Here is a 24,944-nt window from a genome sequence, read left to right as displayed (position 1 = left end):
AATTCAGCCTTGCTGCAGGAAAAGCTGCCTCTCTCAGCTCCTTCTCTCTGGCTGCAGGAAGGAAAACTCAGGGATGTTTGTGTATGGCAAATAATCAGCATAGTGCCAGGGTCCTGTGTGCTCAGGGATGTTCCTGCTGCCCCATATTTGGCCACTGCTCTCGGGTTTTGGTTATTTCAGGGTTGCACAGGGACTGGGGCCCCTGCAGGGCTGGCTGTGGGAAGGTGGGATCTGCTCAGGAGCGTTTCTGTGAGCTGTTTAATGGGTACAGGGGAGTGTGTGAGGTTAGGGAGTGGATTTTAGCAGCTCTGCAAGTGAAGCAGTGAAGTTGGAGCCTCGAGCTGAGCGAAGAGAAGGTCAGAAGAGGTGTGCTGCTTTTCTGGCAGAGTGCTGTTTCCACAAGCAGGGATCTTTTAGCCATTTGAAAGCTCCGAGTGGAAGTTGCCATTTTGAGTGCAGCCCAAAGGCTGTGCAATCTGTCAGGCACCAGGGGAGAGTGGAAGAGGCAACACTTTGTCCTCTGAGCTGTCAAAAAGCTCGGGTTCTGTATAAACAGGCATCTGCTGAGCTGAGCTGTGCATGAGAGCAGGGATGGAGAGAGATTTCACCGAGTCACAGGCAGCAGTTCAGGCACAAAGGAAAACTGGTGGTGGGGAGAGGAGGGCAGGGAGGAGATCTGCTCCCAGGGGGCTCTGGAGAGGGTCCAGGGAAGGCCATGGGATGGGGAGGGGTCTGGAGCATCTCTCCTATGGGCAGAGACTGTTTAGGGCCTGTTTAGTCCAGGGAAGACTGAGAGGGGATCCCATCAACCCTTACAATATCCCCAGGGGGTGTCAGAGAATGCTTTCAGACCCTTCCCAGTGGTTCCCAGTGACAGGACAAGGAGCAGTGGCCATAAACTAAAACAGGTTCTGCCTCAGCACGAGGAAGAGCTTCTCTCCATGGAGGGGGCAGAGCCCTGGAGCAGCTGCCCAGGGAATTGTGGAGTTTCCCTTTCTGGAGACATCCCAACCCCACATGGATGTGTTCTGTGTCACTGCTCCAGGTGACCCTGCTGGGCAGGGGCTGGATGAGTGAGGTCCCCCCAACCCACACTGCTCTGTGATTATTTGGGGAATGAACCTACAGGGATTTGCAGCACAGGCTGGCAGTGTGAGGGGGGAGAGAGCATACCCAGCAAAGAATGGAGAGGAGGATTTAGAGCTAATCTTGGCTGTGAAACGTGTCTTTGCTTGCTGTGTTCCCAGAGCTGCTCACTGAGGAGCTGGAGGAAGAGAACAAGGAGCATACGTGCGAGACGCTGCTGATGTGCATTGTTACTGTTCTGAGTCACGGGCTCAGGAGCGGGGGTGGAGTAGGTGATGTGCTCAGGAAACCTTCCAAAGAGGTAAATTACCAGGGCTGGGGGTGGAGGAGTGCTACCGAGCAGGGCTGGCATCTGCTCTGCTGGGAGAGCGTGTGTGCACTGCTCCCAACACACAGAGGGACATCCCTGGGGGACATCGCTGGGGGGACATCCCTGGGGGACATCCCCGGGGCACATCCCTGGGGGGACATCCCTGGGGGCACATCCCTGGGGCACATCCCTGGGGGGCACATCCCTGGGGGGACATCCCTGGGGGGACATCCCTGGGGGGACATCCCTGGGGGGACATCCCTGGGGGCACATCCTGGGGGCACATCCCTGGGGCACATCCCTGGGGGGCACATCCCTGGGGGGCACATCCCTGGGGGGCACATCCCTGGGGGGCACATCCCTGGGGCACATCCCGGGGGCACATCCCTGGGGGGACATCCCTGGGGGGACATCCCTGGGGGGCACATCCCTGGGGGGCACATCCCTGGGGGGCACATCCCTGGGGCACATCCCGGGGGCACATCCCTGGGGGGACATCCCTGGGGGGACATCCCTGGGGGGACATCCCTGGGGGGACATCCCTGGGTGCACACCGAGCACCAGCCACACCTCCCAGGCTTTCATCACTTCTGGCATGTCCAGAGTGGGCCCAGAGAGCAGCAGTGGGCGCTGAAGGAAGGAGATGAGCACAGATCAGTGAGGGAGGAGCCTGAGGTGCTCAGGGAATGCTGCGGTGGCTGCTGGATGCCAGGGGCACCAGCTTTGGTGGGAGCATCCCTAGGGAGAGGCAGTGTGTCAATGGGAGGGGGGAGAGGATGGGACCAGGCTGGGCTGGTGGGAGTGTGGGGGAGGAAGGATGATGTGGTTTGGAGCTGTCATCAGAGTGAGGACCAGGCTAAGCAGCAGGAATTTTCCATAACACCCCTCTGGCTCCCCCTCTGACTGCTGTTTAAGATTTTTTGTCCGTCATTTAGGAAGAAATTCTTCCCTGGCAGGGTGGGCAGCCCTGGCACAGGTGCCCAGAGCAGCTGGGGCTGCCCCTGGATCCCTGGCAGTGCCCAAGGCCAGGCTGGACACTGGGGCTGGAGCACCTGGGACAGTGGGAGGTGTCCCTGGATGGGATTTAAGGTCCCTTCCCACCCATTCTGCCATTCTGTGCTGGCTCTGTGATCTGAGGCTCAGGCTGTCACTCCCAAAGCCACACTGGGGGCAGTGCTTTTTTGTTTTACCTGACGTTTCAAAGTTTTTTTCTAAAACTTAGCCTTCAAAGTCACTTAATTCTTAATAATAAATTTGACACTTGACTGGCAGGATCATTGTGAAAATGGGGGTTGGATATTTTGGATATTCAGGCCTGCAGTAAATGTGGAATGTGCACTGAAAAGTCCAGCTTACACAGCTATTAAATGCAATTAATGATATTAAATTCCAGTTAAAAACTTTATGGTCCACACTGATCCTCTGTTGATACACTGCAGATTAATATAAGGATATAATTTGGAAGGGCTTCAGGGAGGGGTGAGAACAAATTTCAGTGTGTGACAGAAGAGTTTTTTCTCTTGTGAAAGTGAGAGAAGTCCAAAGTCTTGGACACAGGAAGAACAGCTCTGCAGAGATCCCCACTGGCAGCTGATCAATTTGGCTTTTCTTTCAGTGATTTTTGCTTTTTAGTTTCATTTAATGTTTTGAGTTGTGAGTTCCCCTTGGAGAGCATCAGCAGGGGAGAACCTCAGGCAAAGGAGTGTGGGGCAGGGTTGTATTAAGGGTGAGATGTGTACCTAATTGGGCTGTTAATAATTCCAAAATGTATCTTGCAGGAACCTCTCTTTGCTGCTAGAGTGATCTATGATCTGTTGTTCTTCTTCATGGTCATCATCATTGTCCTGAACCTGATTTTTGGGGTGATCATTGACACCTTTGCTGATTTAAGGAGTGAAAAACAGAAGAAAGAAGAAATTTTAAAAACAACTTGCTTTATTTGTGGTAAGTGTGGAGACACACTTAACAAGAAGGGGTTACTCTGGGTGAGCCAGGGAGAGCTGCAAGCTCAGAGGAAAAAAGCCTTGAATTGCTGGCTGTTCCTCCTTGCATTCCTCAGCCAGTTCATGTTCCTGGGTGCCACGTGCACTGCAGCTTGGCAGCAGGAGCAGATGGGGAATGCTCAGGATGCCATTTTTCCTCAAGACTTCAGCTCTTGCTTCCCCTCTGCCTCGAAGAACAGTTTCCTATGGGAACAGGAGGGATTTTTATGAGCAGTCATTTTTTCCAAGCGTGCCTGTGGAAGCTTTTCCCACCAGGAGGTTGGGAGTGGAGGTGCTGTGGTTGACTGACATGGTCCTGCCATGTTGCATAACACACAGCCTGACGGGGTAACCTTTGGAAATTTGCTGCAAAGCAAACGTTGCTTTTGCTATCAGTTTGCCCAAAAATAGGAGATGTGTTATGAAATCCAACTAACTGCTTGCTACAGGGTTGTTGCCTTTTTTAACCAATTTTTTCTGTTATGTATAATAAATATAAGCAGTACTTGTTACACTTTACTCTCTTCCTTCTCGTCCTCTTTCTTCTCTTTCTTGTCTGACCTTTTTTCCTCTCCTTTCTCTTCTTCTTTCTCCATTCTCTCCTTCCTTCTCCCCTTCCTTCTCCCCTTCCTTCTCCCCTTCCTTCTCCCCTTCCTTCTCCCCTTCCTTCTCCCCTTCCTTCTCCCCTTCCTTCTCCCCTTCCTTCTCCCCTTCCTTCTCTCCCTGGCTGTTTGTCACATTTTATCCTGCTATTCAGCGTCCATTCCAGAATGATTGTGACTTGCAGAAGTGCAGCAGACTTTAGAAATCAGTTTTGTCCTAGAGCTGATTTTCCTGCTCCCCAGCTGGCAAACACTCAGGGTTCTTCTCCCTGTGTCCTCTCACAGGTTTGGAGAGAGATAAGTTTGACAACAAGACAGTGACCTTTGAAGAGCACATTAAGGAAGAGCACAACATGTGGCACTATTTGTGCTTTATTGTCTTAGTGAAAGTCAAAGATTCCACAGAATACACAGGACCAGAGAGTTATGTGGCAGAAATGATCAAGGTGAGTTTGGAGTTTTGCTTTTTTTTTCCCTAGATGAGACCAATCCAGTGGAATATTTGGTACAATGCTCTGTACTGTATTTAATTTATTTTGTAAATGTACCTGTGACTTCCCAGCCTCCAGAGCCCTCTCTGTGTGTGCTGGAGTTGGTGAAGTGAGTGGTGACAGCCAGGTACTCCCCATGGCTTGGATCAGGGGAAGAGAAGCTGTTCTGCCTTAAATTGACATTTAGGGGGAATATTTTCAAGCTGGTGGAAGTGTCTGAAGCACAACCAACAGGTTATAACCTGTCCTGGTATAAATATCTCCAACTGACTTGTAGGATTTGTTGTCATATGATTTGAGCTTATTATTGTGAAAATCTACAATTAATGTCTACTCAATTGGAAGGGCTTTTAATGAGAGAATTAAAAGCCTCATCTCTGCCAAGCTGCAGGTTCAGAGCTCCTGGAATTACATCCGAAGCCCAGGCACTAATTTGTGTCTTCTGGCCGGGGAGCAAAAGCTGTTTGATTTCTAGAATTTCAGGGTGATTTCCTTAGAGCAGAGCACTTTGCTGCCCCCCCTCCCTGCACATCTGCTGGGAGGTTCCATCTCCCTGGGGTGGCTCTGCCAATCCCCCCGAGCCCTCTCCAAGGTCAAACGTGTTATTTCGGGGTCACCAAAGTGTCCGTCCTACTTCTGGAGTCCTCCCTCAGTAATGAGGGCTTAAAGCAATCTTGTGAGCAGTCACCTGATGGAGGATTAGCACAGTGAGATAACCAAGTGCATCACTGCTGCTTCCCAGCCTGCCTGATTATTTTGCTCCCTTCCTTTATCCCCCCGCAGCACGCATGACTTCAGGGGGAAGCACTGCACTTCTGAAGGGCTTTTGCTTCTGAAAGACAATTTTGTGTTGTGCTTTTGCTTCTAAAAGATGATTTTGTGCTGTGTTTTTGTTGTTGTTAAAAGCAGTTAAAAGAAAGTTTCAGTTGGCAACCAATTCATTATTTCAGATGAACGGCTTGGATTAGATAAGAACCAAAAATTAGTCACTGAATATGTTTGCATGAAGCACAAAAACTGGAGAACTTTTATGAGAATTCCCATTCATTAAGTGTCAGCAAGGGCTAATTACTGTGTGTGCATGGGAGTAGGGATAAATTATGCATAGCCAGAGTGTCTCATGCAGATGCAATTTTATGTAACCATGTGCTCTAGGTAGAGGTTTGGAGTGTGTCTGTAGTTGGTGGGGTTTGCATTTCATGAGCCAATTTTTAATGAAGATCTGAGAGCAGGTCTCAGTGAGGGCTGGTGAATGTGGGCTGTGCCTGCAGGAGTGTGGGACAGGCAGGAAATGTGGATTTCACCTCAGTGCTCTGGCATCATCCTGCCCCAGGCTCAGGCTGCTGTGCCCTGCCTCTGGTGTCCTCTGCAGTCCATGGATTCCTGAGGAGCCATTTGGCAAAGCTTACTCTGAAAATCAATTTCTTCCCAGTGTCCTTTAACATTAGAACTTCCTTTTCTGCCCTGAAATCTGAGTGTAAAACATGATTAATCTGTTTTTCTACCAGACCTGTTTTAAATGCTGCTGGAGGAGCCAGAAGTGGGGTTTTTCCCATTTAAGGTGTTTTTAGGGATAATTTGGGTGGGGCCTAGTTCATCTGTTCCTCAGGCTTTCTGTGCTCACAGAATCCCAGATTGGTTCGGGTTGGGAGGGACCTCAGAGCCCACCCAGTGCCAGCCCTGCCATGGCAGGGACACCTCCACTGTCCCAGGCTGCTCCAGCCTGGCCTTGGGCACTGCCAGGGATCCAGGGGACTCCCCAACCTCAACCTCTCTGGACAAAATCCCGTGCATGCAGAGGGACAGACTGAGGAAAGCTTTAAATTAAATTGATGCCATGAGTGCCTGGGCAGAGATTCACTGCGGAGGTGCTGCCTTAGCAGCCACCAGCCTCTCCTGGGAAGCCTCCTTGGGGCATGGCTGGCTTTTAAAGGGATTTTCCTCCCGTGTTTCCGACTGAAGGTGGCACTGTAACATCTTGGATAGTGACAGAGATGGGGCACGTCCTCCCCGGGCTGTCTGTGCGTGGGACCAGCGTTCAGCTGCTGCTTGTACCCGTTTTTAGGAGCTGGGCTAGGAAGCATCATGTGCTCCAAGTCCCCCTGTGATGGCAGAACACGCCTCAAATGTTTCACCTGTGCTCTGACTCCAAACAAAATGCCCTCAGAATAGTCGGATTTCTGTCCCTCGGTAAATGAAAGAAAAAAATATTAAGAAAATACAAATTTTAAAATTGCCTTTGCCATTTAGTATTTGTGGGTTGTTATGACACTACAAAACAGTAAAGAAAAAAGTTAAAGAATTTAGGACACTTAAATTATATCCACTGTCAGTTTGTGAGCTGCTTCCAGTGCTGCTTGTGCAGTGCTTTAAGAATATTTTAAGCACTGTGGTATCAAAAGAATCCTGGACAATTTCATTTGCGCAGTTAGTGAAAATTCAGGCACCTTGAAAAGTGATCTTGAATTTTGATGCTTTCTTGTCTAAAAATAATGTGTGTAGAAAGGCAGCTTTGAGGATTCCCACTGTATTGGGTATGGCAGAGCTGGATCTGGCCCATAGCATTCATCCGGCACCCTTCACGATCCTGGCCCCACATTAAAAGAAATTGTAGCCTTGAAAATCAATTATTAACTACAATTCCTTAGTGAATTTTATATTTCTTCACAGACAGAAGCTCATTAAGTTCAAACACATCACGAGGAAAGAAGTCAACAGGTACACTGGGAAATAGAGTTGAGTTTAGGGCACTGAAGACTGATCAAAAAAGTCAAAAAAGCCCAGCAGTGATCTGACCTGAGCAGCCTGGAGCAGTGGGAGGTGTCCCTGCCCAGTGAGATGAGCTTTAACGTCCCTTCTAACCCAAACCAGCCTGGGATTCTGTAAAATAAATTCTGTTAATTGTTCTGACAGTGCTGCTGTGGCACTGTCACTCTCCCTCCCATAGCCCTGTTCTGGCACCACTTTGGGGCTGTTGGTGGCTCTGGATCTGGACTGGTTTGGTTCAGTCCCATGCAGGGCCAGGCTGCCCTGGGCTTGTAGCTGCAGGTCCAGGCTGCTGATGGAGGCTGGAATTCCTGCTGCTGTAAACAGGGATAATGTTCTCTTTCATCAGGAGGGGAGCGTGTGCCTGCTGCCACAGATGATGTCAAACTCGGGGTATCTCAGGAATCCGTGCTGGGAATCGCTGGAGATGCTCAGGGAATGGGGCTGCAGGGGTGGGGTGGGGGAAGCTGAGGCTGTGCACACCCCACTGCTGCCCTGAGCCACCCTGCCCTGCTGCCCCCCTGCCCTGGCAGCCTCGTGGTGCCCTGAGATGGCAAATGGATCTCAGCAGCTGGCGTGGAGCAGCTGCCCTTGGCACTGCATCCCTGAGCCACCTCCTTAATATCAGTTTTATGGCACAGACAGTGCTGTGGATGTGGGGAAGCGTCTCTTGGTGGCAGAGATGATGTTCAGCTCCTGGTGTTTGTACAGCTCTGCTGGTCAGAGCAGGGGTGTTCCTACTCCATCCTGCAGAGAGAGGGGCTGGCTCCGTGCTTGGAGCATGGGGAAGGATGCTGAGGGTGCCTCCCGTGATTCCCAGGAACAAAGGCCCCGGTTCTGGAGGCTCTGCAGTCACCAGGAAGATCAGGTGATGTCTGAATAACACCCTGTGTGTGGGAGGTGGGGGGATCCACTTATTGCCTTGGCCAGACATTGACATCCACACCCAGATGACTCATGTGAACTCCGTGCAACTCCCTGCAGATTAGTTCATTTAAATGTCTTATCTCCCCATCCTGGCTTGAGAATTCCTCCTGGAGTTCTGCCCTCTGCCTGCAGTTGCTGTGGCAGCCTGGGCAGCACAGCAGCCCTGCCAGCTCAGCTGTCACTGGGGCCTTGGCAGGGCTCTGCCACAGCCAGCTGTGTGCAGGCATTTAGAATATGTAAAATCTCTCACTCTGCAGCTCGGTAAGGAGAAAACCACACAGGCACCCGGGGTTTGTGTGCATTCCTGAGCTGTCTGCAGGCAGCTGCATGGGCTGTCACAGCACAGACAAATATTTGCATGCCCGACTCCTGCATCCCCTGCTCTGCACCTCGAGCAGCCTGGGCTGTCAGGGGTTGTGCATGCAGATGTGCTCATTAAAAAGTAAAGGCTGCTTTGGGAAAGTTGTTAGCATGGATCTTCCTGACTAGCTCTTGCAGTTCCCCTTTGTTTTCAGTCCAAGCAGGATCTGTGTCATTAGCAGCCTTTATTGCAGAAATGAGGCAGAGGTGTCACAGTTGCCCAAGCTCCATGTCCAGATCAAGGGCACTGAGTTCCAAATCTGGATTGTGTTGTCATTGAAAAGGAACCATTTACAAATAGGAGTGATGGCACAGGTAGCCTTAAAGGAATTTGGAATAGGAATGAAGGTTACAGATTTCCCTTTGTACCTTAGCTAACCTCTGTGTACAAAGCTGGGGATTTAAGCATATTATTGGGCTTTTTCCCAACTGGGGAAAGTATAAGTATATTATTGGGCTTTTTTTTATTATTGGGGTTTTTTAAGTATATTTTTGGGCTTTGGTGTCCTGAGCTCTGTCCTGTAAAGTGTTTCTGATTCTGGGTTTGAGTGACTGCTGCCAAGGCACAGCCTCCTGGTAAGTGAAGATGAGATTCCATCAGTGTCAGGCTTTTAAACTGCATCCTTTTAGAAGTGCAAGTGTGACTTGAAGCCTTTCCCACGGAGTTATCCAGCAGGGACAGTCACTGCTCTGAAACCCAGCAGGAAGGTGGCGTTCAGCAGTGGTGATGGCTTTGAGGAGTAGCTGTGTCCCAGGATCTCCATGAAACCCAGTTCAGCTGGAGATGGCCAAGACTGGCTTTGCACTGCAGCACCCCAGGAATGACAAGGGCACACCAGGATACTTCCAACCCAAAGCATTCCAAAAGGCCCTTAATGATTCCAGCGCTGGTGAAAGACATATGGACATGAAATTACAGTCTGAGAAAGTGCTGGAAATGTAGTTATGTTCATCTGTCATTTGTGCCTGGAAATCCTGTACTTCAGGCAGAGTCAAATAGGAGAGATTTGTCATATCAATATTGAGCAAACCAGCTGCAGACACAGGAGTGAGCAGCCCATGCAAATGACTGGGTTACAGATGAGGAAATTGGGGTTTTGGGGCTACCAGTCATCGTGGTACTGGTGCAAGCTGGGAGAGGAGGAGGAGGAGGAAGACCAAGGAGGTCAGGATGTGACCTGGAGCTGACAGTGCTTTGTTTGGTGGTAACTTCCCAACAAGCTGCATCTTGAGATAGCTGGCCAGAGTTAGCCAATATAATTACAGGGATAATCAAGAAATCCTGGCAGAGGCTTGGAAGAGCCTGGAGTGTTTGGCAGCAGGCCCTGGGCTGCTGGAAACACTGTGTCATAGGCACGGGCTGAGCTTTGTGCTCACACAGGGAGGAGGAACGTGTTCCACCCTTGGTGCAAACCAGGAGCTGCACTGGCAGAAGGGAATGGTCAGCCTCATCTTCCCCAGCTCTGGCACAGGGTGCCCAGAGCAGCTCTGGCTTCCCCATCCCTGCAAGTGTCCAAGGGCAGCTTGGACAGTGCTTGGAGCCACCTGGGACAGTGGAAGGTGTCCCTGCCATGGCAGGGGGTGGAACAAGATGAGCTTTGAGATCCCTTCCAACCCAGTGCTTGATTTTCTGGGATAAACCACCTGGTATCCATGCTGGGAATCTCGGGTCGGCATCCCAGCTGACCAGGCAAAGGTTCCCCTTGGGCTGAGCGTGTGTATGAGCAGGGCCTGAGTGGATGAAAGCAGAAGGAAAGGCTTCAGGCCAGTTCTGGGGAATGGATGTTTGCATAATGCCGGCTTTGGGCGGATCCCAGACAGCTGCCAGGGTGGGTGCCTGTCGGAGAGGGGGAAGGCTCCTGCCTGGAAACCGTGGGGTGAGCACTGGGAACACAAACCAGCACTGGGAACACAAACCAGCACTGGGAACACAAACCAGCACTGGGAACGCAAACCCTGGGACCAGAAAGCCCCTGGGGCCGAGCGTGCCGAGGTGGCCCTGGGCTGGGGTGAGGCCGGCCCTGAGTCATCCCCTGACCCCGCTGGCCCTTGTGCAAGAGGATGTGGGTGACAGCAGCCACTGCCACCAGCTGTGCAGCTCGGCCTCTGCTGGGGAATGGCTTGTCCTGCCCAGCTCTGGGGGCGTAGCGTGCCCTACTTCAGTGGGATCAAACAGCCCAACAGGAGGAGTTGGTGTGGAGACGTGGCCTTACCCTCTCGGCAGGCCGGACAGGGCCCTCAGGAGCCCTGTGCTCCATCGGGCTGGCTGTGCTCAGCTGCTCCAGGCGGTCACCTACAGCAGAGCTGTCCCAGGGGTAGGGCCATGGTCATCCTGCACCTTTGGGAATGGTGTCTGTGTTCCAGGTTCCCTGCCCTGCGCCAGCCCAAGTGCCACCTGGGTATTGAACAGAGAAAAGGAGCTTATTGCACCCTGAACCTTGTGTTGTCAGCCTCCTGTGGGACAACACAGGGTATGGGAGGAATTTAGAATGTTCTGTGTAGAGGGGGGAGACACCATCAGGAGCTGGTTTTTATGGAGGGGAGAAGTGCAGCTCCGTGTGGAAGAAGTGATGGTGAGCCCTTTGCAGCAGAGACAGAACCTGATGTGGGGATTTTTCCAGGAAGCTCAAGAAAGACCCAAGAGGAGTCCCATCTCACCACAAACAAACAGATGCGTTTTCAGAGTGCTTCACAGAGCTCTTTTGTAGCTGTGTGGGTCTGATTTTTAACTTCCCATGACAGAAACTGAAATTTGCTGCTGCTGCCTTTCCCTGCTTGTGTTCAAGAAACAACTGGACGTGGCACTCAGTGCTCTGGGCTGGGTGACAAGGTGGAGAATGGGGCACAGCTTGGACTTGGTGATCTTGGAGGTTTTTTCCAAGCAAAATAATTCCGTGATTCTGTAAATGATGCTGCTGGGCAGCCCTTTGCTGGCAGCTGTGGGGATTTATATTGGAGAGGGCTGAATTAGCCCTTCAGCACCCGTAACTCTGAGGCACGGGGTACATGGGGACCCTGGAGAGGACTGGTGAGTCCTTGGGGCGAGCAGAGCTCCACTGCCTGCCATGAGCTGCCATCCCTTGCCCAGGAGGAGCAGGGTGATGCCTCTGCTGGCACAGCCCGTGCTGAGGTCGCCTCTCAGCCTTTCTCAGAACCAGCTCTTCGGCAGAAGGCGGGAGGAGCCGGCGCTTCTCAGAATGAATGGCAGCAGCGCTTCCTCTGCCTTCCCAGGGGCATGGCAGCACCCCCACCCGGCTGTGACACTGCTGCTGCTGCTGCTGCCCTTGCAGCAGGGACTTTTCCAACTTTACCTAGAAAAGAGCTGCAGCCTGAAACCCAGAAACCCAGCCCTTGTGGTCAGGCAGCTTCCGGCAGTGCTGCGCTGGCTCCGGCTGCTGCAGCTCCAGGGCTGGGCCTGGGCTGGGAACAGGGAGCTGAGAGTACCCTGGATCCTGGGAATGGGGAGCTGAGGGTACCACAGGATGCTGGGAATGGGGAGCTGAGAGTACCCCGGATCCTGGGAATGGGGAGCTGAGGGTACCACAGGATGCTGGGAATGGGGAGCTGAGAGTACCCCGGATCCTGGGAATGGGGAGCTGAGGGTACCCCAGGATGCTGGGAATGGGGAGCTCAGGGTACCCTGGATCCTGGGAATGGGGAGCTCAGGGTACCCTGGATCCTGGGAATGGGGAGCTGAGGGTACCCCAGGATGCTGGGAATGGGGAGCTCAGAGTACCCCAGGATGCTGGGAATGGGGAGCTGAGGGCACCCCGGGATGCTGGGAATGGAGAGCTGAGAGTACCCCAGAATCCTGGGAATGGGGAGCTCAGGGTACCCTGGATCCTGGGAATGGGGAGCTGAGAGTACCCTGGGATCCTGGGAAGGGAAGAAGAGCAGAATGTACCCCAAGATCCTGGGAATGGCGAACTGATTGTACCCCGGTGTCCCAGGGCAGAGGGTGCAGAGGGCATCGTTGGTTTGTGGGTGCCAGCAGCTGCACAGGAGCTCGGGCAGCCTCCCCTCTCCAGGCTCACTCAGTGCCTCTGAAACACCTCCAAAGCACCAAGATGGACATGAAGCTGTGCCTTTAAAGGCACCCCAGGGCTGAGCTGAAGTTCAGCAGAAACTGGATCATGGAGATATAAATCTTTTATTGACCCCTGAGTGGCAGTGCTGGGAGCCAGGCTGGCCCAGCAGGATCACCATCCCCTGACCTTTCAGCATTCCTGCTCCGTTCCGTTGGTGCTGGCTCTGCTTAAATATTTATTTGAAAGCAAACACCCCCACAGTCCCAGCAGGGACAGGGACAGGGATGGGCTGTGTGTCAGCAGCCTGGTCACATCCAGCTCCTCTCTGCGGGGCTGGGGGGGGCTGAAGAACAGGCTGAAGGTTTCCAGGGAAATCCAGCATGAGGAGTGTGTGCAGGAGGCACAGCTGTGTCCTGCCGTGCTGGCAGCTTCCCTCTGTCCTCTCTGGAGAGAGCCAGCCCCAGCCTGGGCCAGCAGCATTGCCTGGTGCCTGCCCTTCCTGCATCCTGGGGATGGATCTGCACCTCTCTCCCCGTGCTTTCCCAGCCTGTTTGGGTGGACAGCCCCTGGTTCTTGCTGGGTGGCAGTTGGATGTGTCCGGATGAATGCTGGGTTAGGGTGGTGCTCGCAGCTGTGCGAGTGGGGAGGCACATCAGTGACAGTGGGCAGGGGATGTCCCTGCACAGGGAATTTCCAGGTGCCCCTAACCCTTCCCAGGTGGGTCAGCACTTAGCAGGGCACTGCCAGTTCCAGCTGAAGTGTGAGCCCTGGCCCCAGCTCAGATGCCCACAGGGCTGTGTCTCCTTGTCCTCAGCCTTCCCCTGCCTCAGCCTCTGGAGTTCACGGTTTGGTTTTCATCTTTCAACCTGACATGAGAACTGGAGGTGCTTTGTTGGTTTTGTTCAAATCAAAGCCAAGATTTCCTGACTTTGAGGGCTGGGGCTTTCAGAAACCCAGCGAGTTTGCAAGCTCTGAGCAGGCTGCAGAAGCTGTGGGTGCTGTTTGATTTCACCTTCCAGGCCTGGAAGGATCAAGTCACAGCCTCTGCAGCAGCTGCAGTGCTGGCTTAAATTGCAGAGTAATGTTGGAAAGTGCTTGGGGTATTTGTTATGAAACACTGCAGGTAGGGAAAGTTGGTGCTTCCCTCATCCCTTTCATCCTTCTCAAGGATGGGGCCTGGAAACACTCTGGGGATGGCCTTAGAAACGTTTTTGGGAATAAGGAGAATATTTCTGGAGCAAGAATGGGGCAGGCAGGAGCTTCAGTGTCTGCCTAGAAACCTCAGGATGTGGACCTGAGGCTCCAGGCAATCCTGCAAATATAAATTGCATTTTAGTCTAATTTTCCTCGTCCTCTGCCCTTGTTTCTTCCCTGGAGGAACAGGAGGAGGTGCAGCTGGTGTTGTTGGTTTTCCCTGGGTGGGAGATGCTGGACTTGAGCACAAACGTTGAGCTGCCCTCTCCTCCCTAATGAGGCTTTTACTACAGCTGGAAGAACATAGTGCAGTGCTGCCTGTTCCTACTATTAAACTTTAATTGTGGGACTGCCGTTCCCTAAAGTCCAAAATATTTTGGCACTTGTCTTGGTAAAGGCATATTTTTTTTTGTACATAGATTTTTTTTTCCCCCTTTTATTAGCAGAAACCATCTGCCCTGTAAACAGAGATCAGGAGCAAACAGCCTTCCTGGCAGTTCTGCATCACAGGGGAATGCTGTGGTGCCTGCATGGGAAAGGGCCTGCTTTCTGCTTTCTGCCTTCTCATCCTGGCAAAAGGAAACTCCAGGCACATCAGAGGCAGCTAATTTAGGCTGATGAGTCTTGGCATCGCATCTGAATTGCAGAGAGGATGTGACTGGAGCTCTCTGTAGAGGTGCACAGCCCTGATTAAGCAGGATGGATGCTCCTGGGAATGAGGGGGAGCATGGAGGGAAGGGGTTGGAGCTGGAGATTCAGGCAGGGAATGACAAAAAGGTAGGAGTTTGCAGTGCTGCTTTAAAAACGAGCTGGGAGCCCAGAGAAGAGCCTGGCCAGCCAGTGGGGTGAGCTTTGGTCGCTGTTAATCAGCGGTGTTGATTGATTTTTGATTAACAGCATCCCTTGGTGTTAAAGCAGTCGCCCTTCAGCGTGCCTGGTGTGTTCAGAGCTCCCCAGCTGTGTCACCTGTGAGAGCACACACACCTTATCTCAGCCAGCCCGAGTTTAGCTTCCATTTCAGAGCATATCTCCAGCGTGGGAGGAGAACCAGACTGGATGGGAAACCAGTTTGATGTTGAAGTGTAAGGTGTCAGGACGTGGGGTGCACCCCTCCTCCTCTTTTGTGGCTTTCTGTTCCGCTCCTGCCTTTATTTTTAACATCTCTGGCGAGTACACGAGTGCCTGTGTGACTCTGTACAGGCTCCTCAGCCTGAGTGTGTGTCCAGTGACATTCCTGTGTCCAGGGACACTCCTGACTGCAACTTAAACATGGGCTATGAGAGACTTTGTATGGCTGTGGGAAAGCCCTACAGGCAGTGCATTGTATCTGTCCCTCATTTTAGCCTGAACCAGACAGTCATAATAGGATTTTCTTTTTCATTAAAAAGGAAGTATTTCAGCTATGGAAGAATTTCCAGAACTTGGTTTCTTTTATCAGAGAGCACAGCCAAGCTTTGCTTGACCAAAAAAAAGAAAATCTTCCTCAAACACAAATGAAAAGATAGTGAGATGGCAGCAGATTTCTAGCACTGGGAAATGCTTGTCCAGACGTGACATCTGGGCTGGTTTAATGTCCAGTGGTTGTGCATTTATGCTGAGGTGTATGTGAGGGAGCAAGGGCTGGGGGCAGTGAGTAGCTGGAGAGGAAACCTGAAATGAGCAGCCCCAATTCCCAGCAGTGCCTCAGTGCCTCGGGCTGGCACTTTGCAAACTTTCCAGTGAGATGCAAATGCAGATAACTGCAGATAGCTACAGATAAGTACAGAGCTGCTGCATCCGAGGAATGTTTCGTGGCTGCAGAGCTGTGCCTGTGCTGTGCTCTGGGGACAGGTTTTCAGGTGGCAAACGCTAATTGTGTCCTGCTCTGTGATCCTCAGGAGAGAAACCTGGACTGGTTCCCCCGGATGAGGGCCATGTCACTGGTCAGCAGCGACTCGGAGGGAGAGCAGAACGAGCTGAGGAACCTGCAGGAGAAGTTGGAGTCCACCATGAAGCTCGTGACCAACCTCTCTGGGCAGCTCTCAGAGCTCAAGGATCAGGTAAGGAGCAGGCACACACTGTGATGGGCAGCACAGGCTCCTGCCAGCCCCTCCTGCAGCTGGGGTTCTGCAGACCCCAGGGAGAGCTTCCCCAGAGTGACTCTTGGGTAGGAAAGCAGTGAACAAACCAGAGTCCCTCCAGAGCCCCATGCTCCAGCTGACCTGCCTGGTGCTGGCCCAGCTGGCAAGTTCCAACGTGGCCACATCAGAAAGGGAAAACTTGTGTTAAAAAAATCACCAGAGTTAACTTGAATCAGTCCTGGCTGGGGCAGGGAGCCTGCGGGTGTTGTTGTTGTTGTTGTTTGGGGTTTCAACCCCGAGAGCTGAGCGCGATCCTGTCAGCCAGAGGGTGTGACACTGACACCAGGGCTGTGTCACCCTGTGCACCTCAAAACCCACCGAGGAAACTGGAGGAGCACTCGAGTGGTTACTGGTGGTGCTGGTCGCTCTGTGCTGCGGCTGTGCTGCTGAGCAGATGTGATTTGGCTGCTGCCACCCTCAGCCTGCAGCTCACACATCCCAGGAGGGTTTGCACTGCACCACACGCTGCTGCTGCTGCTGCGAACCAGCCAGTGCTCCACAGACCTCACAGGGTTTTTCTGGTGCAGCAGCTTCTCTGCAGCAAGAGCTGGGTGGCTTCTGCCTTGGCTGGGCTCGAGGCTGTCGTGGGGCTGGTGCCCAGCCCAGCCCCAGCGATGGCTTTGTGAAGGACAGAGGCAGCAGGGCTTCAGCTGGTGCTGTCCCCGGGGATTCCAGCCTGACTGGAGGGAGCAGGGAAAGCACTGCTGCCTGTGCTGGCAGGAGCTGTTTGTGGTGGCTGCTTATCTCTGTGCATTAATAACCTGAGCCAGATGGTTCAATTAGTGAATTGATGTAGGTATTGGCACTGGCTGAGATTAATTGCTGACTTGCACCTGGGTGGTGGATGGAGCTGCCCGGGGCAGGGGTGGCCCAGCAGCTCTGGGTCAGTTCCTCTCCCAGCACCGGTGCCATCCCTGCTGGCCAGCTGGGCTGGGCTGGCTGGGTGTCTCCATGCAGCACTCCTCTGTCAGGAGCCCTAGCAGCCAGCACTGCCTGAGATCAGCTCCTGCCTTCCCATCAGCTCTGCTCTGGGGCTGCAGCTGGGCCCTGCACAGCACCCTGTGGAGGCAAGGAAGGGATTAATGTGGGGACTGGGAGCTGACAGCCTCACTGCCCCGGGCTGTAATTAGTGCTCAGGCACGGTGCCACAGAGCCCCTTGCTCCAGTTGGTCTGAGGATGGAGGGCAGAGGCAGTTGCTCTTTTGTCTGGGCTTTAATTCTTGCCAGGCAGTGGTTTGGCTGTTCTGCCTGGAAACAATTGCCCTGCCCCATGTGTCCTGTGTCTCCCTGCTGAAGGCTCTGACTCCAAGTGCAGGCACAGGAGCCTCCCCACCGGCCACAGCCTCACGACACATTTCTTCTTTCTGAAGCTCGCAGCCTTCTTGGCTGACCAAGCACTAAAACCTCTCCTTGCTCTTTGTGACAATAAGAATGAAGGGTTTAGCTTTTAGAGAGCTATTTGACTGTAAAAGCAAGAGAGGAAACCAGCTTCATTAGTGTGGTGATAGCTTTTAGGAATTCCCCTAAGTACCATTATTGAGAGCCCTGCTGAAGATGCAGGATGCTCCAATTATGTGACAAAGCCAGTATATCCCTCCTCCTGATCAGGAACTGTCTCCAGGAAAGGAACTAACTCAGGGAATTTTTATTTGTATTTATTTTCTTGTAATTAAATAAAGGGAAAACCTCTCATTCATTTGCTCTTCAAGCTTGTTAGGTTTCTGGAGACTCTAATTATTAGAAGCCGAGTTCCAGCCCGCCTGCTTCCCCAAAGTGCACCAAGAGCCATTAAAATCCTGATCACTTTAATTCTGTGTGAAAAGATTACACCATAATTGTCTGCAGCAGCAGGGGATTAGATGTAATCACCCAGAAATCCTTCCCAGAGTTGGAGCATGGCTCCTGGGGCCGGCCCTGGCTGGGCACAGCCCCCTGGGCTCCAGGTGAGACTCAGGGTGACAGGGCACAGGCAGGTGCTGTGTCCAGGGGGGATCCTGCTCCTGCCCCAGCTGGTGCCCTGTTCCTGAAGGTGACTCCAGCTCACCATAACCTTTGGAGCCAGGCTGCCTCTGGCAGGCCCAGGCGTTACTGGGGAGCCCAGCCTGGCTCAGCTGAACCCCGGGCCCCCTGGGCAGTGTTTGGGTCCTGTCAGCACAATTCCAGGGCCTGGCAGCTCCCTGGGGATTTGCTGTGCCTGGCTTTTATGGCCTGTTAGCCCAGGTGCGCTGTCACTGGAGAGCTTTTGCAGGAGATTCGCTCTTCAGTAAATGTGATGGCAATAAGTTGCTCCCTCCTGCAGCCCTGTGCCCTCCACACAGCATTAAGCGTAGTGCAGGATTAATAATGTTCAGCATTGACACCAAAATTGCATTTCTCCCTCTTATTCATGGTTGGTTGCTTTATTCTTCCCTTTTTTTAAAGCCACATCTTCTACAAACACCTGCACCAGGGTGCACAATCCCTTTTCTACCCAGCCTGAAAAATATCTCCTACAGTCCCTTTTCTTTATTCCTCTTTCTTTCCATTTTTATTCCATGCATCCTCCGAATCAGTTTATTTGCAGTGTGAGATTGTGACTCTCAGTTTGCTCAGTGAAGATAATTAATGTCAAGGGGCATTTTTAAGCCAAGTCCTTGTGGCCTCTCTGCATTTCCATAACTTGTGGGTTATCTTAGCAGCAGTTTAACATTCAGCTTCAGCAGGGAGTGGGTTGTGTGTGCGCTCAGGGAGCTCTGGGAGGACCCTCCTCTCTCTCCTGCTCCCATTCCCTGTGGAGCATTAGAAGCTTTTTGTGGAGAGAATTCCAGAAGGTGTGCCCTGGCCTCGGGAGGCTGCAGTCAGCCCTGGGGGAAAGGGAAAACAGCAGCTCTGCCTCCCCTTGGGCCAGGCAGTGAGCAAGGTGCAGGGCTGAGGTCAAGGTTAATTATGGTTTCAAGAGGAATGATGGTGTTTCAGCCCTTTTCCTGGTGGTTAAGGGAGTGCCCCTGGGCACGCGCTGAGCTGTGGGGTGTGCACCAAAGGAGCCTTGCAGAGGCTGTCCCCCACTGCCCGTCTGGAGCAATCCCATTCCCACAGAGAGCTCCAGGTCAGCCACTGGCCAGCCACCAGGATACCCTGCCCCAGCTGGGAAACTCCATCAGCGCTGGAACAGGGCTTTTAAACAGACCCACTCAAGTGGTTTACTGGTGACCATGGTGGTAGGGCTGGGTTGACTGTTGGATTTGATCTTGGAGGTCTTTTCCAACTTTACCAATTCCGTCATCCCAAATGCGTTACAGATGAACTAAACATGTACACGCCACCTCCCTTCTGCTGGGGTTGCTGCCACAAGCAGTGACACTGGCTGGCATTTGTCATTAAACAGCAAAAACTGGAGAAGTTAAATGGTGGCTGTAGCTGGAAGGAGCAGCAGGAGCAGGATGGGAGTGTGGATCAAGTGCTGAGCCCTGAGGGTGTGGGGGCTCTTGGGGGAGCCCAGGTGCCCTTGGAGGGGCAGGGATGAGGCTGGCCTGGTGTTCCCTATGAGCCATCCCATGTTGTGGCTCCTCTGCAGCCACAGCGTGGCGGGAGCCGTGGGATCCAGCTGTTCGCACCCGAGACCCTGCCCAGCCAGAGTCATTCCTTACATGGCTTATGTAACTTGCCAGAAACCTCCCAGAGTTTTAAAAAACCAGAGTGGAGCCATTGGTTTGTGGCCATTTCCCAATATCAGTAATACCAGTGATCCATTTCCCATTCACGGTTCACCGATTGGAAGAACGTCATTTAATGAGTGGGAAGCAGATGGGGAACGCTGAAGTTTGGGCTGTGTGGCAGTGAGGGGGTTAAGTCCTGCCTTGGCAGATGGGGAGGGCTGTTGGCTCACTCGGGATGAGAGCAGGGAGTGCTCAGCATTTTCCAGCAAAGGCAAGGGTATTCCCAGCCTGACTGCAGGGCTCGCCCCTTTTTCCGCCCCCTCTGCTGGACGGGTTACAGAGAATTCCTGACAGGGGAGGTTTCTGCAGGCTGCTCCCTGCTCCAGTTCCTGCTGGCTGCCGGGCTCTGCCGGGCTGTCCCTGGCACAGCAGTGTCCGGGCACACAGAGGGGCTGTCCTGGGCACACAGAGGGGCTGTCCCTGGCACAGAGGTGTCCGGGCACACAGACGGACTGTCCTGGGCACACAGAGGGGCTGTCCCTGGCACAGCAGTGTCCGGGCACACAGAGGGGCTGTCCCTGGCACAGCAGTGTCCGGGCACACAGAGGGGCTGTCCTGGGCACACAGAGGGGCTGTCCCTGGCACAGCAGTGTCCGGGCACACAGACGGACTGTCCTGGGCACACAGAGGGGCTGTCCCTGGCACAGCAGTGTCCGGGCACACAGAGGGGCTGTCCCTGGCACAGCAGTGTCTGGGCACACAGAGGGGCTGTCCCGGGCACAGCAGTGTCTGGGCACACAGAGGGGCTGTCCCTGGCACAGCAGTGTCTGGGCACACAGAGGGGCTGTCCCGGGCACAGCAGTGTCTGGGCACACAGAGGGGCTGTCCTGGGCACACAGAGGGGCTGTCCCTGGCACAGCAGTGTCTGGGCACACAGAGGGGCTGTCCCTGGCACAGCAGTGTCTGGGCACACAGAGGGGCTGTCCTGGGCACACAGAGGGGCTGTCCCTGGCACAGCAGTGTCTGGGCACACAGAGGGGCTGTCCCTGGCACAGCAGTGTCTGGGCACACAGAGGGGCTGTCCTGGGCACACAGAGGGGCTGTCCCTGGCACAGCAGTGTCTGGGCACACAGACACTCGTGGCCATGCTGGGGCTGGAGTCACCCCTGGCCCCGGAGCAGGCGCTGGCTGTAGCCAGGGCTCTGCAGCAAACGCCAAGCACAACAGGCCCTCGGGCGAGCTGACGCACAGGAAGCGCCGGGGCCTAATGAGCAAACTTGTTAATTTTCCAGATGACAGAGCAGAGGAAGCAGAAGCAGCGCATCGGTCTCCTTGGACACCCCCCGCCCATGAATGTGAACCTGCAGCAGCAACCAGCCTGAGCTGGGAGGGTCACCCCAAACACCCCCGGCCCGGAGGCTGCTCCCTGAACCTTCTGTGCATCCTGTAAATACCCTGGTTTTATACTTAGATGTATATGACTGCTACTCTTATCAAGCTGGGGGCGCGTGGATTGTGATTAGAACTGTTGGCACGGGACAGAGGTTAAACTTTGTGCCAAAACTATCAAAATTGCCTTTTCCTTGGAAGGACTTAAGAGAGCACCTGAATTGCACTTGAAAAGATTATTTGACTATGTGACATGTATTTTGTATTTAAAAAAAAAAAAGAATAGAATAGCTAGTATTTATGTTTTTATACAATTGTGCAATATGAATTATGCAATCACAATATATTTGGAACTCCTGAATGTCCTAAGGGAGTGCACATCTTTGGATCTGGTGTGTTAGTACAATGTAATAAATGGTATAAAATTACAGGTGTAAATGAGGCTGCTGCAAAATTGTGTAACTGGTGATTTTTTCATACCCTTGGACATTTTTGTACCATGTGTGTAAATATCTTGCAATGCCATATTTGTTGCCTCTTCCTCCCAGGGATGATGCTGGGACTCCGTGAGCTGTTCGATTGGTATCGATTAAAGCAAAACATTATTTTGAAGCTTCCGAGTGAGGAAAGCAGGAGGTATTTTTCAAGAGATTTCTTTAGAGTACTGAAGCTAGAAGAGCTCAGACACCGGGTTTTTTAAATGCTAAGATTTCTTAAAGGGAACTTTTTATGCAAAATGAAGTTTGGAATGAGGATGCACTGCTGGCAAGTCGGTGCAGTCTCCCAGGACCGAGCCGAGGCTGTCCAGGCTTTGCATTCTCAGTGTGTAGGATCCTCTCCTTCTATTTTTTCATTAGAGACCTACGTGCCTGCTAAAGCTTTAGCAAACAGGCACTGCACCGACTGAAACGTGTCCTGTAGCTGAGCACTGATGTGTGTAATGCTTGTGTGAGAGCCACTGGTTTGAGGCTGCTCTGTCCCACCCCTTCCTCTCCCTGCCCCCTTTCATTTGGTCACTTTTCTTTGGTTTCTGATTCTCCAGAGTGTGAAAGGAAACTTGTTGGGTTGTTGTTTGGCTGGTTTTTTTCCTCCGATCCGCTGCATAGTTTTATACATGGACCTCATTTTACAGAAGCTGACTTCTCTGCAATACTGTCTACAAAAGAAAAAAAATGAAAAAAAGCTACAGAAAGAGCTATGAAAATTTGTAAATGCATAAATATAGGTATTTAAATAAATGATGCAAAATACTCTATGGTCAGAGGCTGCTGGTGGTTTGTGTCCCCTCCAAGGCGGTGTGTGGCGGTTCTGTCACACACAGGTGTCATGGGATGCGGTGTCACAGGGGCCTGGCAGGTAAGGATGGGGCTTTTCCCGGTGCCCACAGGGCCAGAGGTTGATTTTTTTTAAACCAGAGCATGTCCTTCTTCCAGCAGTGAGAGGCACTGGCACCCAGGGAACTTCACCTGTGGTCACTCTGGGTTGGGATACTTCACACTGTCCCCACTGATAGTTTAGGTTTGTGGCTGTCATGGGAGCATGCGAGAGTTAAAAACCCCTCCAGCTCCAAGGATCGTGTGCACAGGAGCGTTGCTGATTATGTGTATTTGATTAAGATGTAGCAGGAACTACCTGGTACAATTAATCATCTTTAATCTGGTAAGTGCACACAACTGTCTGAGGTGGGTGCGTGCCCCTAGCTCAGGTCATCAGGAAAGCTCAGCGGGAGGGCACCCGAGGGGAGGGGAGGGAGGAAGGAGGGCAGCCTGACCAGCAGTCTCCCAGCCAGATCAATCGGTGAGATTGTGACTCCTTAATCACATGTATTTCCATTTATATCTCCTGGCAAATCTGTCTTCCCCTCTGCAGCAAGGTGTGTGCAGGGGGAGTGCGGCGCTGCGGCTGCCGCCGGCGCGGCGCGGTGGAGGAGCAGGATTTCGTTTTCCCTGAGCAGCAGAGACACGTACCTGACTCACTCCTTCCCCTCCTGCCATCCAGGGATAAGCAGACACACAAATTTGTCAGGCTTCCCAGAGCCTGTGCCAGTCAGGTGAGAGGGAGGCGGCTGAGCACAGCCTGAGAGGGCACCCCTGAGGATGGGCGCTGTTGCTTCATCTTTACCTTAAAAAGGCAGAAGCAGTGAGTGCCTGGGCACCGGCACAGCCCTGCTCTGCTCTGTGATCCGTGTGAAAGCAGCAGGGTGGAACCCGGGCCTCTCACCGCGGCTCTGCCTTCCCAGGAGCTGTGGGGAGATGCAAAAGGGGAGGTTCTCTCCCTCGGGTGCAGCTGCAGCAAGAGAAGCAGAGCACAGCCACCACCCCGGCAGTGGGGATGCAGGGCAGGTGGGTGGTTCCGGGGGTGGCACAGATGGCTCAGGAGGTCACACTGTGTCCCCAGCCTGAGCAGAGGCTGTGTCATCTGGTCAGCAGAGGAAAGTGACTCTGTTCCTCCCTTCAGCCCACAAACAGGTCATTCCTGACTGCAGATTCATTTCTGCAGTGACATTTCATGCATGACCATCACATTTTTCCTTTTTTCTTCTTTCACTCTTAGGTTTTCTAAGCTTTTTTAAATTTTTCTTTCTGGCTGAACTCCTCTGCCCATGATGGCTGTGCCAGCAGAGACAGGGAATGGTGAAAACCCTGCTGGGGCTGGTGGTGGTTCTGTCCCTGAAGCTTCTGAGGTCAAATCTGTGTTAGGACTTTCCCATTCTGGACTGAGATCTGGTGCCCCATGGCAACTTCCTGATCTCAGAGAAAAGCTGTGTGAGAGATCTGTTTAATTTCCCCATTTGGGGTACTCTTTTCCACAAAAGCTGAGTGTCTCTGACATCACAAAAAGCTTTATTCACAATTAGTGGACTCTCAAGTGAAAAAAATCCTCCAAAACCTGAGAAAGGCATTTGCAATGTAAGTTTAGGTCCTGCACAGGAGGGACCTTTTTGGCTCTAAAAACACATCGCTGACATCCAGTAAAATTAATGACTGGGTGACAGAGAGATGGCTGTTAGTTTAAGGATTAGATTGAAACCAGGGAGGTTCCACCTGCCCTGCACACACTTGGGTTTTCCTTTGGCATCAGGTTTCATTAAGCAGGACTGCTGGATGTTAAAAGTTTGGGACCACGATTACTTTGTCTCTTAAATAAGAACTTCCATTTGGAGGTGGAAATCAAAAATTACCTTCTGAAGAGGAAGGAACAAACCGAATCTACCAATTTTGCTAATAATGGAAAGTCCTAGAGGGGAAGGATCTCCGTGCATTCCTCAATTTGCATGACTGGCTGAGCGTGTGGAGGAGCCTTTTCTCCGCTAATGAAGCAGGTGACATGCTAATCAAGGCAATGCAAATAACTGCTCTGAAAGCACAGCCACGGCCCCAGCACCGCCACAATGGCAAATTCAAGCCTCATCCTCAATTTTGCAGCAAATTGGCAGAGGGCAGGACAAAGGAGCCGGGATTGCAGCCTCGGTGCTCGCGGCGGGGCCTCGCGCTGGGGCGCGCGTGATGGAGACCTCGTTACATAATGGGGGCTTGATTGATATCAGGGAAGTCATAATACAGCTCCATAGCAATCCCCCTGGTCTCCCCGGATGGGAAATGCTCCTACACACATGCCTAATAGGGGTTTTAAATTGCCCATTGTGTTTCCGAACAAGAGAAACTTATTTGGAGTACTTTCCCTTTCCCATTTCCAACATAAGCAGCTGAAGACACTGCCATGTGTGTTCTCTATGCTCTGCAGACCTCCTGGCTGCAATTCCAGGCACAGATCCGATCCCAGAATGGGTCAGGTGGGAAGGATCACCTGGTCCAACATCCCTGCTCCACTGGCGCCATCCCAGAGCTTGTCAGGAGTGCACAGGAGGAGCCACCCCGTGCCAGAACAGCCAAGGCCAGGTCCATGTCAAGTGCCTTCCCCACCTGGGGACACAAAGCTGGTGCTGACGGACTGGGGAGGCTCCCTGTTTCCCTGGGAGATTCCCTGGCTGTGGGCCTGTGTCCCCAGGTTCTCCCACCCTGCACTGGAAGTTCCGTGCCAAGCTGTGAACTTC

At 52.6% G+C, this 24,944-nt stretch overlaps 1 protein-coding gene across 1 annotated transcript in view; it reads left to right on the top strand.

The window, feature by feature from the left end:
- ITPR1 (inositol 1,4,5-trisphosphate receptor type 1) overlaps nucleotides 1–22,145 on the top strand; it is a 162,882-nt gene extending 140,737 nt beyond the window's left edge. Inside the window, exons 57-61 of the mRNA XM_066558246.1 lie at nucleotides 1,248–1,387; nucleotides 3,175–3,340; nucleotides 4,266–4,426; nucleotides 15,624–15,785; nucleotides 20,794–22,145. Coding sequence (XP_066414343.1) covers nucleotides 1,248–1,387; nucleotides 3,175–3,340; nucleotides 4,266–4,426; nucleotides 15,624–15,785; nucleotides 20,794–20,883 — 719 coding nt within the window. The 3' untranslated portion in view covers nucleotides 20,884–22,145. The remainder of the gene's footprint in view (nucleotides 1–1,247; nucleotides 1,388–3,174; nucleotides 3,341–4,265; nucleotides 4,427–15,623; nucleotides 15,786–20,793) is intronic.
- The last annotated feature ends 2,799 nt before the right edge of the window (nucleotides 22,146–24,944 follow it).

Source organism: Molothrus aeneus, chromosome 12, assembly GCF_037042795.1.
Source record: "Molothrus aeneus isolate 106 chromosome 12, BPBGC_Maene_1.0, whole genome shotgun sequence".
In the NCBI taxonomy this organism is placed as follows: domain Eukaryota; kingdom Metazoa; phylum Chordata; class Aves; order Passeriformes; family Icteridae; genus Molothrus; species Molothrus aeneus.
Note: the sequence above shows the minus strand (reverse complement) of the source record. Positions and strands in the feature narration are given on the sequence as shown.